The sequence below is a fragment of the Phytophthora infestans genome, genomic scaffold, assembly GCF_000142945.1.
Source record: "Phytophthora infestans T30-4 supercont1.6 genomic scaffold, whole genome shotgun sequence".
NCBI lineage: Eukaryota > Oomycota > Peronosporomycetes > Peronosporales > Peronosporaceae > Phytophthora > Phytophthora infestans.
In genome coordinates, this window is record NW_003303753.1 from 2,252,612 (window position 1) to 2,268,327 (window position 15,716).

Genomic DNA, 15,716 nt, shown 5'->3' on the forward strand with positions numbered 1-15,716 from the left:
CTCATCTCAGTACGGTGCTTTGACGCGGACATCAATCGTATTAGATGCGCCACCAAGCCCTTACGTCCAATGAAAGCACGGTTGAGCTACAGACTACGAGTTACGAGCTTCGAGTACAGTACTGCACCCCGTTTTCGCGCCCTAGGACCTTTGATAAACTTCCGAATGTGATGATTCTGAATCCAAATCAACAATTGTTTGCGGGCTAAAGTCTGATTTATTTGCAAATCCTATATGATCCACCCCCGCGAAAACGGGGTGCAGTACTGTACATGTGTCCTATCCTCCTAATTATGCGAACAGCAAAGAGCTCATATCATCGTTAATACTATCATAAAATCAACTTCGGAGCTGCTTCCCAGTAGAAGTTCCGTCGTCAGAGACGGAACGGTATCAAGTCCACCGAGGTCAGCGCACACATCCTCCTCGGTCGACACGGCAATCGATGCATCAGAAAAATGGACGTCGAAGCACAAGTCCATGTCGGCATCAAGGTCGATGGTACTGCTATGGCTGTTGCTGTTGTTGTCATTACCATTGTCAGCATTGCTGACATCAAGTGACGCAGCAACGGCGTCCCAGTCCATCTCCGCCAGATCAACAGAATCGATTACACCAAGCAGCAGCAGGCCATCATTGAAGCTGCAGCTATCGTCCTCCATCAGCCACGGCGGATCCACGAACGACGCGAAGCCGACGTCCGACAGCTCGTCGATGGCGCACACGTCGCGCGGTGACATCTTGTGCTTCTTGGTTAAAGTGGTGATCTCGGTGGTGTACCCCAGAAGATTCCGAGGTCGCTTCATCGACGTTGTTGGCTTCACCGGTGCCGATGTCATCACGGCCACAGCCTTCTGCTTGAGCTTCATCTGGTCCACCAAGACGGCGAGCTGGGATGGGTGGCACCGCACGAGCACCTCGTGACTGAAGGTAGCGACACTAGCGCGCGTCTTGGTCCACTTGTGGAACCCGAAGTTGTTGAGCTGGCGTTGGAAGCTGGAGAACTTGCCGCGCTTGAAGTACTTACGCAGCACCTCGGACTCCAGTCGCGGCACGTCGTAGACCTGGACGTGAGATCCGTCGGCCGACCAGGATATAATGCGCTGGTCTTCGTTGTGCAGCATGTCGTAGACGGTGCGCACGAAGCGAGGCACAGTGGCGAAGGTCACGTCGCTGGTTTTGTTACTGTCTAAATTCATGTTTAGGCTGCTTTGGTTGGTTGTCGTAGTGGTTGGTTGTGAGGTTGATCCGACTGTTGTTAGAGTGGTCTGGGCAAATGGAACCCAATTGAGTAGTGATGGATCTTCCTACTCGAGGTCCTGCCGCTCTGGGAACAGACAGTTGGTCCGCAGCAACGTCGACAGCAGGATGAGGAGAAGCTTGTGTCAAGCTGCAAAGGATACTATAATTTGTCATAACTTTGCCAGACGATGCGTCAGATTCGCAAAGAACGCTCGACTAGCGATCTCGCTGCTGCGATGGGAGAATTCACCGAGAACGCACGTGGTGCGTGTGTTGGTCATGTGCTTTGTCAGAACACGGTGTTCTGATAAAGCACATGACCAGCATACTCAGACTCAACTAAGATCAAGTTGAAGTTTCCCAAAATTGGCTCGAACAGCAACAAGTCCACACTCCCTTGCCCACCATGTAAAACCGAACCAAGACTATTATGGTCCTCACATTAAGAGCATCCAACCTGACAGTCCTGAATAAATACTTGCATTATTGTCAATACCAACTCGCTTATCAACCCACACTGGCACGTGGCGGTGCTTTGCGGCTCGATCCGTTGAAAAGTCTTGAGTTCTGCAACAATCGTCGGGCTGCGGCTTGGGCAACAGGACTTGACAGCAACGACACTCCGGCACCACTAGGGCCTGCGTCACTATCTCCCGTGCGTAAGTCATGCAACAGTTCTCCAAACCCACGTCCATAACTGATATCGCTGGAGAAAACGTACGCTCGATCTTCTCGCTCGAACAATCTGCCCAAGGTAGAATCCACGCCGCGCGGTCTCTTGGAGAAATAAATCGGTACAATCGTCTTGCCTTTGTCTTCTGCAAACGCCAACTGGTCGCTCACCAGCTCGGTCTTGACACTGCGCTCCGATAACACGACGAGAAAGACCGAGCTCTGCAGGATCGCATCTTTCGCCGCTAATATACGCTCCTTGGTGCTGGATACATTGGTCATGGAATCGACCACGAACGGGAACTGGTGGCGACGAAGCTCCGTGCACAATCGCGTGACGAAGTCGCGATGGCAGTCGCCGTGAGACACAAAGATCGAGAACGTGGGGCCTCCTCCAAACGTGTTTCTCCTCCCACTTCCGCGAACGATCACTGCGTTGACAATCTCGTCCATCGCTCGACGTCTCAAAGTCGCAGCTCGACCCAACGGTTGGTGCTTGCTCAGAGTCGTTTGAGCCAAGTCTCGATCGCCTTCAAGTCGATGCATCTCGACCTCGTCTCGCAGTCCGTCGATGAGACTTCGGAGACTCGCTTGGAACTTGTCTTCGTCGATCTCGAACTCGATATGGTCCACACTTGACGTGTCCGATACACTGGAGCCATCTTCACTAGACTCGGCTGTCTTGAAGTGATGCGACGTCACGGCCTGGCCGAACGGAACGATCTGCCGCGTGAACACGAACAGCTGCAGTTCCTCCGACATTTTTACAGACTCGCAAGAGATTGGCACCACCGGAACCTCGTGCTGTTTGGCGAATGCCAGCTCGTCCATACACAACACACTCTGCGCGTAGCCATCACTGAGCATACACACGATCGCCGACGCGTGTTTCATGACCTCGAGCGATTTCTCTGACGCGCCGCCGCCCTGTCGACCCGCCGTGTCGTCCTCCACACTCCGCATGTATACCGTCATGAAATTCTGCTCAATGCCCGCACGCACACGCTCGGCGAAGACACGAAACACGGGGTCAAACGAAAGCACCACGTCGACACAAGCACCCGCGACTTTGACTGCGTACTGCAGCTCAGCGGATGCGCAGCATTCGACAGCGCGACGTCCTTCTCCGTTCAACGCATACAAGTCAGCTTTGCCCTCGACAAGCAAAGCCAGTGCCGTCTCTTTATACCCAAGTCGTAACGCGATGTGAAGAGGAGTCTCCTCTATCTCGGTGGGGACAAGAGCGTCGACATCTGCTCCAAAACGGACAAAAAGCTCGACGCAATCACCTCGCAGCAGTCCGCCATCCACAGCAAACGCTAAAGGTGTCATCCCACTATGGTCTAACTGTAGAAAGTCAGCATCTACAGCCAGAAGCTCTTCGACTGCATCCGCATAATTATGACGAGCAGCCCAATGCAGTGGTGTCCGTCCATGACTGTCCTTTGCATTGACGTCGGCGCCGCGTTTCACCAGTTCGCTGATCACACGATGTCGGCCCATCACAGCTGCCCAATGGAGTGGCGTACGGCTGTGTACGCCGCGCTGAAACTCGCCGAGAATGTCCGCGCTGATCCCCCATGACAGCAAATGTTGTACAGCAGCGAGATTCCCGGCAGCAGCAGCCTCGTGTAGTGGCGTCAGCGCAACGTCAGCGCCCCATTCCTCCAGCACAGTCGCCAATTCTCGACGACCCGAGAGCTGTGCGCGCTGAAGAACTGTAGTGCTGGCAGCATTGCCACCTCCCGGCACCAACAGGAGATTGGCTCGATGTCGGATTAGACACTCGACGACATCGGCCGAGTCCGCCAAGAAGATGGGAGGGACGCGCATGGAGCGCGAGAAGAAGCTGGACCGCGCAATGATGTCCAAGTTGGCGCCGAATTTCACCAGGAGATCAATCACCTGCGTGTGGCCGTGCAATGCAGCCACATGCAGAGGCGATCCCAGCACATGCGTCACTTTCTTCACTCGTAGTTGACACAGTTCGTACAGCAGCTCGAGATTGAGCGTCGCGCCCGAGATTTTGTCGAGAAAGTTGGGGTTCAGACCTGCTTCCAGCAACACCGAGACAACGCGCACGTCTCCTGCGCGACATGCAACATGCAGCGGGTTGTGTGTCCGATGGGAGAACATCCAGCAGAAGAGCGAAGGCGTCGTATACATGCGGTTGAGCAGCATGTCCAGCTGCACCTTGGACCCGAGCACATGCTCTGCACGCTCCAGCAGTTTCTCGACTGCTGCGCAGTTCCCACTCGCCGCGGCGTCATAAAGCGCGCCGCGTATTTGTCTCTCCACCGTCCGAACGGTGTTCTGCGTCGTCGCCCATGGATGCAGCTCCTGATTCAATGTTAAGTACGAATCTACGTGGTTCGACTGCAAGATCGGCGTCTTCACGCCACTTGTGGCGGGTGTTTTGCTCTCTGTGGCCTCTGCGGCATTGCCATTCCCTCCCGTTAGCGCAGTCGGGGCTACTGCCATCAGTTCGTCCTCCTCCAGACCCGCACCAAGCTGCAATTGTTGGTGTGCGCGAAGCTTGTCAAACTGTTGTGTGTGGAGCGCGATAGTAAGAATGGCAAGTAGTGTGACGTATGATACGGGGTCCGTCCAAATGGCCCACACGCCCTCCTCTGTGAGCTCTCCGAAGGCCCAGTATACGCCCAGCATTAGCACGACAATCCACGAGAGCGACACCGTCTGTACCACCACAATGGCCTCGAAGATGGCGAGCGTCAGAGTGCGTTCTAATGTCACTCCAGGGGCATCGAAAGCCGAGCGAGAGAGCGAGAAGGAGCTCACCGTCCGTGTGCCCAGCAGTTGCTCGCTTGTAGTCGCAGCTGCGAACGCTTCGACGTGTGGAATATCAATCACGCGCACGCGGTAGAGAGACACGGAGGGCAGCGCAGCTAGGCCCAGCGATATGTTGAGCGTCTGTAGTCCGAGCCAAATGTCGAGGACGACGCCTTGGGTGCTGGTGAAGAAGAGCAGCAAGAGAGACCCTATAGAGAGAAGAGATGTTGCCGCCACGCGCCATGTATAGTACGAGTTGGACCACTGGAGACACGCATCGACACCTCGCCACCGCAGCCTCGGACGCGAAGACGACGGAGGAGGAGGCGGTGACGTCGGCCCAGCGGCATCTGCAGCCATTTCAATTGTGTCACTTGGGTGGAACATCAGCTAGCAGTGAAATCGATAAAAGCAAGTGAGAACGGATTGGAGAGGGACCATTCCTGTTTAAGTAGATGTATATCGGATTGAACGGGGGTGCATCCGACCGAACACACCGTACAGTAGTCGGCTATACGATACAGCTCATGCTCGAGCTTTTGAGCTTTGCTTGAAGCGCTATCGGCTATCGGCTATCGTCTCGAGCTAATGTATAAACACCGAATGGAAGCTATGCAGGTTGCCTGTCCTGAACTTAGTGGTTTACAATCGCAAGCCGAGAATTCTTACGGCGACGATGAGAAACACGCGTCAAACGTGCTCAGTGACTTTATTTTAGCCAATTGACGAGCATTCTCTTCCTTATCCGTCCAATCATTGGATGAATAAGTGGCGAGCAAAACGAGTCGGTCAACCAATCAAGCAAACGACTTCAGAGAAGAAAGCAGACAAGAAGGAGTGTTCACGTCGCGCAACGCAGTGCGCCCACAGACCTTCAGACCGCCAGTCGCGCCACTAACATAGCTACTTGCCGAACATTTCGCGGCCCCGAACAGCCCAGTACAGGAACAGGAAAACAGGAAAACAGGTTAAGACTTGCCATGGCCAAGCGCATCAGAGTGGCAAAGCAGGAGGCCGCGCCCGCGGGTCTCCCAGATGCAGCTAATGCGGCTACCAACACTGCACCCAAAAGCAAGGCGGCAACGCCCTCAAGCGCCGAGGGAAAGCACGTGATGCTGCCCGCGTTTCTGTCCAAGACGTACGAAATTTTCAGCATGCCCGAGTTCTCGCATGTCTGCGGCTGGAACGCCAACGGAGACACCATCATCGTGTCGCAGCTCGAAGCCTTTGTGGCCATGGTGCTGCCGCGCTTCTTTAAGCACCGCAACTTTCCGTCTTTCGTGCGTCAACTCAACCTCTATGGCTTCCACAAGACGGTGCTGGACTCGAAGCGTCTCGAGTTCCAGCATCCGTACTTTAAGCGCGGCCGACCGGACCTGCTGCACCACATCAAACGCAAAGTATCCAACAGCAACCACCACAACCAGCAGCTCGTCAACTCGTCCATCCAGGTACAGCGTCGCGTTGTCATCACTAGAGCCGGTAGAAGGTTAATTCTAATGCTTTTTTTCTCTAACTATCAGCAGAACTCGCGGCTGGATGCGCATCGAGAAATCTCCGACACGTTACTGCGTGAGATGAAGGAGCTGCGTCAGCGCAGCGACGTCATGGAGAAGCGTCTTCGCGAGGTGGAGATCGACAACGCGGTACGAGCGATGTCCAGGCGTGTAAAAAACTCACTAGCAGACTCATTTTATTTTATTTTGTAATGACAGATTGTACGCAGTGACAATCTCAAGTTGTGGAAGCACCTGGAGCAGGCCAAGGACAAGCAGTTGATTATGCAGGAGAAGATGAAGAAGATCATGTGGATCCTGTTCCAGATCTACCGCGGGAAGCAACAGAATCTCCCCAAACTGTCCGGCAACGACGCGACGGGCGCAGTTATCAGCGAAGAGTACGTGTCGTACGCATGTGAACCCTTGGGTTGGCTTGTGTCTCGTGCCGTGGGATGCGTGACTAACCGTTTATGCTGCTGTGGTGTTTTCTTAATTTCGTGTCTGCTTCCTGTTGGCTCTGAACTTTTTTTCGACCTATTGGTAGCTGCATCCACAGCAGTATGCTTGGTCCCAAGGAATTTCGTGATGTATTGCGCTTCTTGGCGATGGACGAGCCCCCGCTATTGCCTGGATCGACCGATGTCGCCACTGCAGCTGCTACGTCGCGAAAACGGAAGTTCGTCGAGGTTCCGTCGGATGTCAGTGGCGCTGCTCCGTATAAATTAGGTGCGCTTATTTTTTTTTAGGGATTTTGGTATTTATTCTGACTTGTATTTGTCAGATGTAGAGCCATCGTCTGTTATCGACATGTCCAGTGCAGTGGAGGAATCCAACCCGTTTGCAATGACTGTGCCGTCCAGCTCACTCACCATGGCGCACGCGGACAGTGTACACAACAACGTGCTGAGCATCTTTTCGCCGATTAAAAGTGCACTTAACAGCAGTGTACCCAACGTTGATACGACGCTGGGTGGACTTCTAACGAATGGTGTGGCCTCTCCGCGAGTATCGTCGCCGCCGCCGACCGTATCGACGCCTACGACGTCGACTCCGACGGCATCGGCGCCGACTGCACCTACTGTGACTGTGTCGACACCAAACGTCAGTACATCGGCCGCTAGCAGTCCGGCACCGAGCGAGAAAGCAGCTGCAGTTGACGCCGCGGCGGATGCGAACCACCAGCTGGCGTTTCTGGACGAAGAACTCCCTTTGCTGCCGGAATCCGACCACTACAGCTTCAGTGACGGCGAACAGGTACTGTCAACACATCCTGTGGTCTTTGGTTTGAGCGTATTGGTGCTCTATACTGTAGATTGTGTGGTCTAATGGCGTGTCTTTTGATGGGCTGTGCATTAGCAGGCAGTAATGAAGAAGCTCGAGGATTTTGAGACGTCACTTTTGGACGAATACGACGTCAGTTGCCTTGACACATTGCTACAGCAACTGAAAAACGCTAATGGAGAGAAACCGGCAGGAATTTCGGTGGCAGAACCGGAGGAAGTTGTCGTGGGACCGACCAACGCGTCGCCGAACGATGCGTAGCCACCTCAGCCACGAAGTTACATATCCACGTACATGTCAAGCGAGTTGCCGCGCGTGCTGGTCGTCTACAGGTAGGACTGCTGTACATGTCCTCCTTTTACCGACCGACAGCAGCGTGGTGGCTTGCGTCTCCTCGCCAAGATATAGAAACAGATCGAGTGTGCAAAAAGTCAAGTAAAAAATAAATAATGCGGAGTGATGGAGGCACAAGAGGCGAAACCCAAGAGACGGAGACGAGTTCGTACGAACAAACAGCCAACAGTTGATGCGATAGGCATTCGACGGCAGCGAACGAGCGCTCCGAACCGATGACGAACACATACACGCGGCTGGTTTTATTTATGCAATTATGCGAGAATTGAAACAACCAAAAGAAGAAAAAAAAAGTGGAGTAAATATCCTCATTGTTTTATGTCTTAATCTTGTTCTAAGTGCTGGTTTCTAATTGACTACGTAGTCGTTTGATTTCCTTGTCCTTTCGTCCGAGCTCCAGTTGCGCAGTTGCAAATAGTGTCGAGATGTTGCTCTCCAATTGTTTATTCGCGGCGCCGAGCTGTCGGTTCTGCTCTTGTAGCTGCGCCAATTCGTCTCGCAGTCGCTTGTTCTCCTTCTCAACTTTCGTCTTGAGGTCCAGCGCCTCCTTCTTCTCCAGCGCCTTGGTGGACGTGTCCAAGTCGCCGTACAAATCGTCCATGTTGGGCGTCAATCCGAAAATAAGACTTACAAACTCCAAGTCATTGACCGTTTCAGAAATAATTGTTTCGGAAATTATTGCAATAGTGGCTCACGATGGATTCGAGGTGCATCAAGTTCTGGGAGGATGGTCAAGCGTTGGTGGCCGCATTCGCCGAGCCGGCCAAGGCTGAGACGACGCAAGCCAAGATCTTCAAGGAGTTGCGTACCATGAGTCGCTTCCTGCAGCGCAACCAGAGCCAGCGATTCAGCGACGCCGCTCAACAAAAACTCGTCGACTGCTTGGGGCACTATGTCGGACTGAGCAAACAGGGAGGCGTGATGTTCCCAGTGGCAGAAGCCACGTTCCAGACAGTAAAAGACAGCCTCGCTATGCCGTTTAATGTGGTCGGCACGAAGCAGAAGAAGCGGTTGCTGAAATGGTACAACGAGCTCATCGCAATCGTCGGTGGAGACCCGGACGCAACAATTACTGGCGAGATTGTTGCTGAGCCGAGTATCGAGTGGAGTGTCATGGACATCGATGAGGACGGATTCTTGTCGCTTATACAAGTGGAAACAGGCGAGACCAACGAGAGTTTTCGGGTAAAGAAGAAGGGCGCAGAGCACAAACGAATCAAGACAGCAGTAGAGAACAACGAGGTCATTGTAGTGACAAGTGGCGACGATATTAAGGAGATCCGAGTGGAAAACGAATAGATGGGACGTCCGTGTCTGCACGTTAGATGATAATTAGAGGTGGCTAAAATGCATCGAGTGTTGGACCCATCAAGGTGCCTGCTACTCCGTTAGAAGGGGCTAGCAGCATCCGTTTTCTGCCGACTTTCAGTCCACGCTTTGGCGATCGAGCGCTTCATCTCATCGTCACCTTCATCGTACATGTTCTACGACAGGAAAAAGAAGGTTAGACTGCGTTACAGTCAGCTGAGAGTCAACGCACGAACGCACCTTCATCATGTCCATGATGCCTGCAGAAGGGTCGCTAGTGTCGGGTTTGCTAGTCTTCAGCGGGTTTTTGGCCGTGAGGTTCATCCACATGTTATTCTTGTCCGCCTTGTACAGCGAGATCGTGACGCGGTTCTTCTTCACGCGGAACGAGCTCTTAACCGGGTCGATCTCCTTCTCCAAGTTGTGTTTGACCAGCCTGCATCCCACGTCACTCAGTACTCAAGAGATCAAACTGTATCTCAGCTTCGCCACCTACCGGTAATTCTTGCTGTCCAGCCCAATAATCTGTCGCAACAACAGCAGCAAAAATACACGTCAGCGACCTAGTGCGCCGACCACTATTTAAACTGTAGCAGCTCTTCGCACCTTCAGGTCGAACGATGTCTTGGTGAAGTGGCACGTCACGTTCTCCTGGGGCAAATTGCCGACCCCGTCGATGCCCGACATGATGTAGACAGCCACCTTTTCCTTGCCGTATCCATCGTCTTCCCAGCCAAAGCGACTAATCTCCGTGAACGTCGTCAGGTCGCTTGCTGCAGGGCGAGTTGCAGTCACTTTGGCGGGCTGTGGGTCCACCTCTTTGGGCCCTTCCTGGGGCTTCTTGGCGGCCTCCAGCGCCTTCTGCTTGCGCTGCAGCAGCTGCTGCAGGTCGCGGCGGTTGCCACTCGTCTTGGTCTGCTCTAACAGCGTCTGCAGCTCAGCGACTTCCGCCGCCAAATTGTCGGTCATGCCTGCCATGATACAGTGTTACTGTACTCAGAAGTTTTTGCGATCCAATTCGAAAGTGACGGCTGAAAAGGCAACAATTGAAAGCTTTTTCTAGAACAAATTTTGAAAACAATCTAATCAAAGACAATAATTTTATTCAGAAATTGCAATTAGCACCAGCGACTATTTTTGGATGAGTATTTGTTTCGACCTGGTGTTTCAGCACTCGATAATTATCGGCGCGAAAAGATGGACGTTCGAGCCCCGGTCTCGCTCGCTACCGGGGCCGCTAGGGACACGTCGCCGGTATCTCCGCCTCCCCTAAATGCAGAAGACCTGGCTTTAGCGCCTGACGGCCTGATTCTTGAAGCTATGCCCTCTGAAGTCCCCGCACAGACAGTGCGAGCGGCGCTATCAACGACGACAGATACGACCCCCAGCGGCTCTCCCACGCACGCCGCTCTTGTCTCTAACGAGCAACGTACAGGACAAAACAATGCCAGCACTCACGAACTGCCGAACACTCCGGAGACTGAGAGATCAGCGAGCGAAGGAGTGGCGACTCCAACAGAGAGCGAAAAAGGCGCGAACGGGACTCAAAATACAGGCAACAGAGACCGGATCGGGACGACGGAGGCGGCCATCAAAGCACAAAATGGAGATATTAAAGCTACAGGACAACCGAAAGAACAGGTCAGCGCTGCAACAGGACAAACAGAGCAGAAGAGTGTGAAAAAGTGGTTCGATGTGCTGCCGATGGTGTTGCAGAACTTTAAGGCGCAAGATCGCGAACAGATCCGACGTACGCCCTCTATTGAGTGAGCTGCCTAACGATTCACCGACATCTGACGTGTGTTTCTGCGTCTACAGAGTTGATGCTGCCACGTTGCGAGCTGTGCAAACGAGGCAAAGTGGATAAGAAGGCGGAGGTGAAATGCAATCACGACAGATGCATTATGAGAGGTCGTGCGCTGTGTTCTTCTTGCTGGAAGTTAACCCATTCATCGGAGAGCGGACGACAGCACCTCCAGCTTCCTGCTTCTTGTACGTTTTTTATTCTAATGAAATTAGTGATACTAATTTCGTGTTTCTTATTTTGTGTGTTGCAGTTTGTAGACAGTGCCAACTAGACCACGTCGCGTATTGGTGTGCAGAGTGTGACTTGCAGCTCTGCAAAGATTGTTTTGAGCAGATCCACAGTGTCCCCAGGACTAGAGGCCACCGCAAACTTGCAACTGAAGGTTTGTAACTAAAGTCGGGAGATGGATTGATATAATAATTTACTAATAATTTGTTACAGATGCACCCGGAACGTGTTTAGGAAAGTCACATTGGGCTTCGAATTTCCAGAAGGTGATCTTTCAAATGATTACAGCGCGGAAACGTCCACCTCCAGTGTCCAATGGCAGCTCTGCCGACAGTGTTGGGGTCAAACGGAAGCGCGATGTTGACGTGATCGTTATTGATGGCTCCGACGACGAGAAACCTGACGATTCAGTGATGAAGAGCGCCCAAGCAAAGTCGACGCTTGCCAATGGAAACTCAGGCCAACAAGGTGGCAATACAGGGAATCAGCAACACAGCAGCACAACACGAAGCGGGCTGTCGCGTTCCAGTGAACTCTTCTGCCAGCTTCAAGTCCCGTTGCCGCCAGCTTCTATTAACCCGCCTTTTCAAGCTCCAGCGGGTATGATGGAGCCTATTCCGCTCTCGCAAGCGCAAACCCAAGCGACTTCAACGCCCTTGCCTTCACCTGATGCAGTACAGACTAGCGCAGCGTACACAGCGTCGAACACTGTCGATATCAGCTCGAGTATGGGGTGGAACGGCAGTGCGTCTCAGTGTGGAGCTCCAGCAGCGATGGGGAATGCGAACGGCAGCGCAGCCTACACGTCGAGTGTCATGAGCAACGGGATGAGCACAACGGACGGAATGTGGTCCACAACGTCTGCCATCAGCACAGATTTGGTCAGCGCGTCCAATGTCAGTACTCTTCTACCTCTCGGAGGCGCCGTCTTTGCTGAGAACGCGCTGGTTGACTCGTTAGTGGACCGGTATCACGAGGTGAACCAGAACGTGGCGAATATGGAGCGACAGACGGAACAGCTGACCAGGCATATCGCAGTCGCCACGTGCCAAGGACCGTATGTGGCGGGGCCGATCATGGCATTGCTGAGCAAGCTACAGCCTATACTGGAGGCAGCGCGAGTGCGGCGAGACAAGCTGCTGATCGCCATGATTATCCAGTCCAAGGACATCATGGCGTGTGTGCGGGTGCTGCGTCTGGCAGAGCTGGGCGACGTGCCTCAAGTTCCCATGATTAGCCACCGCAAGTGTCTGCAGATATCGACCGAGATCAACCATCACAAGACGAAGCTCATCGAGTTGAATCAGCATCTCAGTGAGACGCTGACGCAGTCCAGTGCAGTAAGCTCTAGCTGGGAGAGCACCTTCATCCGAACGACTAGTACGAATATCCAGATGCACGAGAAGAGTATCAAGGAGCTGAAAAAGGCCCGCGAGGTCGAGTTTGTGCGCATTGTGCAGTTCAGTCTCAAGATCCGCGAAGGACTCAAGGCTGCGTTCCAACGCACTGTAGATATCCAGCGTCAGCAGCAACGACAGGACTTTCAGCAGTATGGATAGTTTTTTTCTTTCTGCTTTTGCAGCGCTAGGCAAACGGATTATTTAATGGCAACACAATGCACTTGTGTTAACCATGTTGGAACACGAGGAAGCCGATCTGACCTACGAAGAAGTAGAGCATCCTGTATGTGGGTTTAAGATGAGTGAAAAGGTTGCTAACAATTAACTGAGACGGAACCTACTTTTTGACCTCGTGCGAGACGAAGGACCCGAACGATTTGCCCACGATGACATGCCACGCGCCTTGTTGCGTTTCTTCGATCTCGTGTTTGATCTGTTGCGCCACCTCTGTGAAGTGGTTCTTCTCGCCCTTGAAGAGCGCTTTGAGTGCGTTAGTAGCGCTTGTGAGGATGAGCTCTTCGAGTTCCTTGGACGTGTCCTGGTACACGATACGTAGAGCCCCCACAGCGACGTCGTCTTTCTTTTGAGCTTTCGACATGGTTGGGAGACGCTTCCTGACCGTTAGACGCTTTCCAGCTAATTCAAGGAATGAGTTTTGGTGCATTTGGTTCCAAGGTTTAAGCATGACGGACATTTACGAGCGTCTAGTGCATCAAACTGTGAGCTGTGTGTTGTTTGGAGAACCTTCCAGCGGCGCTGTGAGCACTGGTGATGAAGTCATAAAGGGAGTTGGGACTGAAGACTCGCTTCTTCACTTATTCCTCCGCGATGGAGAGGACCCTGCTGAAGACGAGGACAACAATGCAGATGAAGTTCGCCGTGATATGTGGCTGGTTGAGTGTGTGGAGTGGCCCATCGAGCGTCTACGCCGTGAAAAAGCCGCTGTCAAACGCTATCTCCAAAGTCAGAAGCTTCAGAAGCTGTCGGGTGACATGCTGGTGCTTCATGAAGTGTACGCGCTGCTCAAGCTTTTCCTCCTCGAGAGAGACCCGCACTATCGTCGAGGTCTGCAACACTGCACCAGCTCTTTTTTAACGTCGCTGCATGTGCAGCTCTCACTGTACGCTACGTACTTTGAACGTGCCTATGGGAGACAGGTACATACGCATGCCATTTGTTGTCTCTTATTGACTTTACATCTGACTTTGCTACTGTGTAGATCTCGAAGAAGACCGACGTGAAGCCAATTGAGACGCTCTATGAATTGTTCGTGCAGCAGACGGAGTAAAGAGAAGCCAACGCAATGAAGTTCTTCGTTGACGCAGTTACATTTGCTCTACACGAACGAACTGTGCGTGGGGATGATGTCATCCTTCTTGGAATCCATACAGGGCACAGACTGCCACGCGTAGTAGAAAGCAGCACCGCCCATCACGTGCATGACGCCCTTGGCGAGTCCCAGAGCCGTGTGGCTCTCGTCGCTCTCCAAGAAGATAGCGATGAAGCCCACAATAGTCGCCCCAGCCAGGCATCCCACTGCGTACGTCGCGTTCTGCTTGTTTAAAGGGGAAATGTCGCTGCTGGGCGTGAGGACGCGACGATATATAAGGCCGAGCAGGTAGCAGACCACGAGAAATCCTTCATACAGTGTCGAGTCCCATCCGTCCTTGGTCTTGAAGAGCCAGGCGCCTGCAAACGCCACGTAACGCAGTACGATGTTGTGGCTCTCGTCCTTGTAGCCCATGAGATGCACGCAGAGCAGCAGGAAGTACGAGATGGACAACACGTCGGAGATAAAGTGCCACTGATCCTCTCTCAGGAACAGCTGCGTGGCAAAGGCCTCGGCAGCATTAAAGCTGAACGCAACGATAAGCTGCAGCACCCCGATGAACAACTCAAAGTGGCGGCGATTGCGCTTCATCACGTCCAGCGCCGGCAGCATCGCCGCGTCTGTAAGCGCCAGGAACACGAAGCGCCCGATCTCCAGCAACATGGTCGAGTATGGCACACGTAGAGCCAAAGCGCAATCTAATCGTGTATTCAACCAATCAAAACGCGTAAAAGCATGTGCACCTGTCTAAACAGCTACTATCGAATTAAAAGGGGGCCTCTTGAATGCGAATCCCGGTAGTCGTCATTGTTCAACCTGCGATCAAGTCTGTGACTATGGCAGTGGCAGCGTCTCCCATTCTACTGGATGGCAAGGCCACAAGCGACGCAATCTGCACGCAGCTGCAGCCTCAATGTGTCGACTTTAAGCAGCGCTACGGTCGCTCCGTGGGGCTGGCAGTTATGGTCGTGGGTTCCCGCAAAGACTCGGCCACGTACGTGCGGATGAAGCAGAAGGCGTGCACTGCTGTCGGTATTACGTCCTGGAAGATCGCAATCGCATTGGACGATAAACCTCAGGAGAGCGTAACCAGCGAGCTGCTGGCCATTATCAAGCAGCTCAACAACCGCGAGGACGTAGACGGCATCATCGTACAGCTCCCGCTACCATCTTTCTGCGACGAAAGCGCCATTCTCGCCACTATTGCCCCCAATAAGGACGTGGACGGCCTGCACCCCGAGAGCCACGCCAAGCTCTTCCAGTACGCAACTACCAAAGCTCAGCTAGTGCCTTCATTCGCCCTACCTTGCACACCTGCCGGTTGTCTGGAGCTACTGGACCACTACAAGATCCCTCTAGAGGGCAAACACGTCGTCGTGATGGGTCGCAGTCAGATTGTGGGTCTGCCTGTGTCGTTGCTGTGTCTGCATCGCAATGCTACAGTCACCATGTGCCACTCACACACTCGTGACCTTAAGGCGCGTGTGCTAGAGGCGGATATCGTCATCGCAGCCATCGGACGGCCGTGTTTCGTCCAAGGAGATTGGATCAAACCGGGCGCAACGGTCATCGACGTGGGTATTAACCCACTTGAGGACGCCACCAAGAAGAGCGGATACCGTCTCGTAGGCGACGTGGACTTCAACGCAGCAGTAAAAGTCGTACATGCCATCACGCCTGTGCCTGGAGGCGTCGGCCCCATGACTGTAGCCATGCTACTCAAAAACACCCTCCAGTGTGCTATTCGACGTGCGCAACAGTAGCCAAAACTCTTTAGTGCTTAGGAGAATCACCCAAGGTCAAAC

General features: G+C 53.2%; 8 protein-coding genes and 1 pseudogene across 8 annotated transcripts; 4 read left to right on the plus strand and 5 right to left on the minus strand.

Annotated features, from left to right (window-relative positions):
• Positions 1–311: 311 nt before the first annotated feature.
• Positions 312–5,064, minus strand: PITG_04700 (transient receptor potential Ca2 channel (TRP-CC) family protein; the record flags this gene model as incomplete). Its single annotated transcript, XM_002905388.1, has 3 exons — positions 312–1,252; positions 1,759–1,862; positions 1,964–5,064. The coding sequence occupies 3 exons, from the start codon at positions 5,062–5,064 to the stop codon at positions 312–314; spliced, it is 4,146 nt and encodes a 1,381-aa protein (XP_002905434.1).
• A 480-nt stretch (positions 5,065–5,544) lies between these two features.
• PITG_04701 (cleavage induced conserved hypothetical protein) lies at positions 5,545–7,745 on the plus strand (the record flags this gene model as incomplete). The annotated part of the gene is made up of 6 exons (XM_002905389.1): positions 5,545–6,155; positions 6,228–6,350; positions 6,420–6,601; positions 6,748–6,929; positions 6,985–7,457; positions 7,560–7,745. The coding sequence occupies 6 exons, from the start codon at positions 5,685–5,687 to the stop codon at positions 7,743–7,745; spliced, it is 1,617 nt and encodes a 538-aa protein (XP_002905435.1).
• Positions 7,746–7,762: 17 nt separating this feature from the next.
• PITG_04702 (uncharacterized protein) lies at positions 7,763–8,439 on the minus strand (the record flags this gene model as incomplete). Its single annotated transcript, XM_002905390.1, has 4 exons — positions 7,763–7,810; positions 7,855–7,867; positions 7,975–8,074; positions 8,196–8,439. 4 exons carry the CDS (start codon positions 8,437–8,439, stop codon positions 7,763–7,765), a joined length of 405 nt encoding a protein of 134 aa, XP_002905436.1.
• Positions 8,440–8,534: 95 nt separating this feature from the next.
• PITG_04703 (uncharacterized protein) lies at positions 8,535–9,137 on the plus strand (the record flags this gene model as incomplete). Its single annotated transcript, XM_002905391.1, has 2 exons — positions 8,535–8,579; positions 8,628–9,137. The coding sequence occupies 2 exons, from the start codon at positions 8,535–8,537 to the stop codon at positions 9,135–9,137; spliced, it is 555 nt and encodes a 184-aa protein (XP_002905437.1).
• PITG_04704 (uncharacterized protein) lies at positions 8,988–10,155 on the minus strand (the record flags this gene model as incomplete). The annotated part of the gene is made up of 4 exons (XM_002905392.1): positions 8,988–9,322; positions 9,387–9,582; positions 9,643–9,671; positions 9,753–10,155. The coding sequence occupies 4 exons, from the start codon at positions 10,122–10,124 to the stop codon at positions 9,227–9,229; spliced, it is 693 nt and encodes a 230-aa protein (XP_002905438.1).
• A 311-nt stretch (positions 10,156–10,466) lies between these two features.
• PITG_04705 (uncharacterized protein) lies at positions 10,467–12,822 on the plus strand (the record flags this gene model as incomplete). Its single annotated transcript, XM_002905393.1, has 4 exons — positions 10,467–10,896; positions 10,965–11,023; positions 11,215–11,335; positions 11,395–12,822. 4 exons carry the CDS (start codon positions 10,467–10,469, stop codon positions 12,738–12,740), a joined length of 1,956 nt encoding a protein of 651 aa, XP_002905439.1.
• On the minus strand, positions 12,808–13,179 carry PITG_04706 (annotated as a pseudogene; the record flags this gene model as incomplete).
• Positions 13,180–13,917: 738 nt separating this feature from the next.
• On the minus strand, positions 13,918–14,574 carry PITG_04707 (uncharacterized protein; the record flags this gene model as incomplete). Its single annotated transcript, XM_002905394.1, has 1 exon — positions 13,918–14,574. The coding sequence occupies one exon, from the start codon at positions 14,572–14,574 to the stop codon at positions 13,918–13,920; it is 657 nt and encodes a 218-aa protein (XP_002905440.1).
• A 173-nt stretch (positions 14,575–14,747) lies between these two features.
• On the plus strand, positions 14,748–15,674 carry PITG_04708 (bifunctional folD protein; the record flags this gene model as incomplete). Its single annotated transcript, XM_002905395.1, has 1 exon — positions 14,748–15,674. One exon carries the CDS (start codon positions 14,748–14,750, stop codon positions 15,672–15,674), a length of 927 nt encoding a protein of 308 aa, XP_002905441.1.
• Positions 15,675–15,716: the final 42 nt, after the last annotated feature.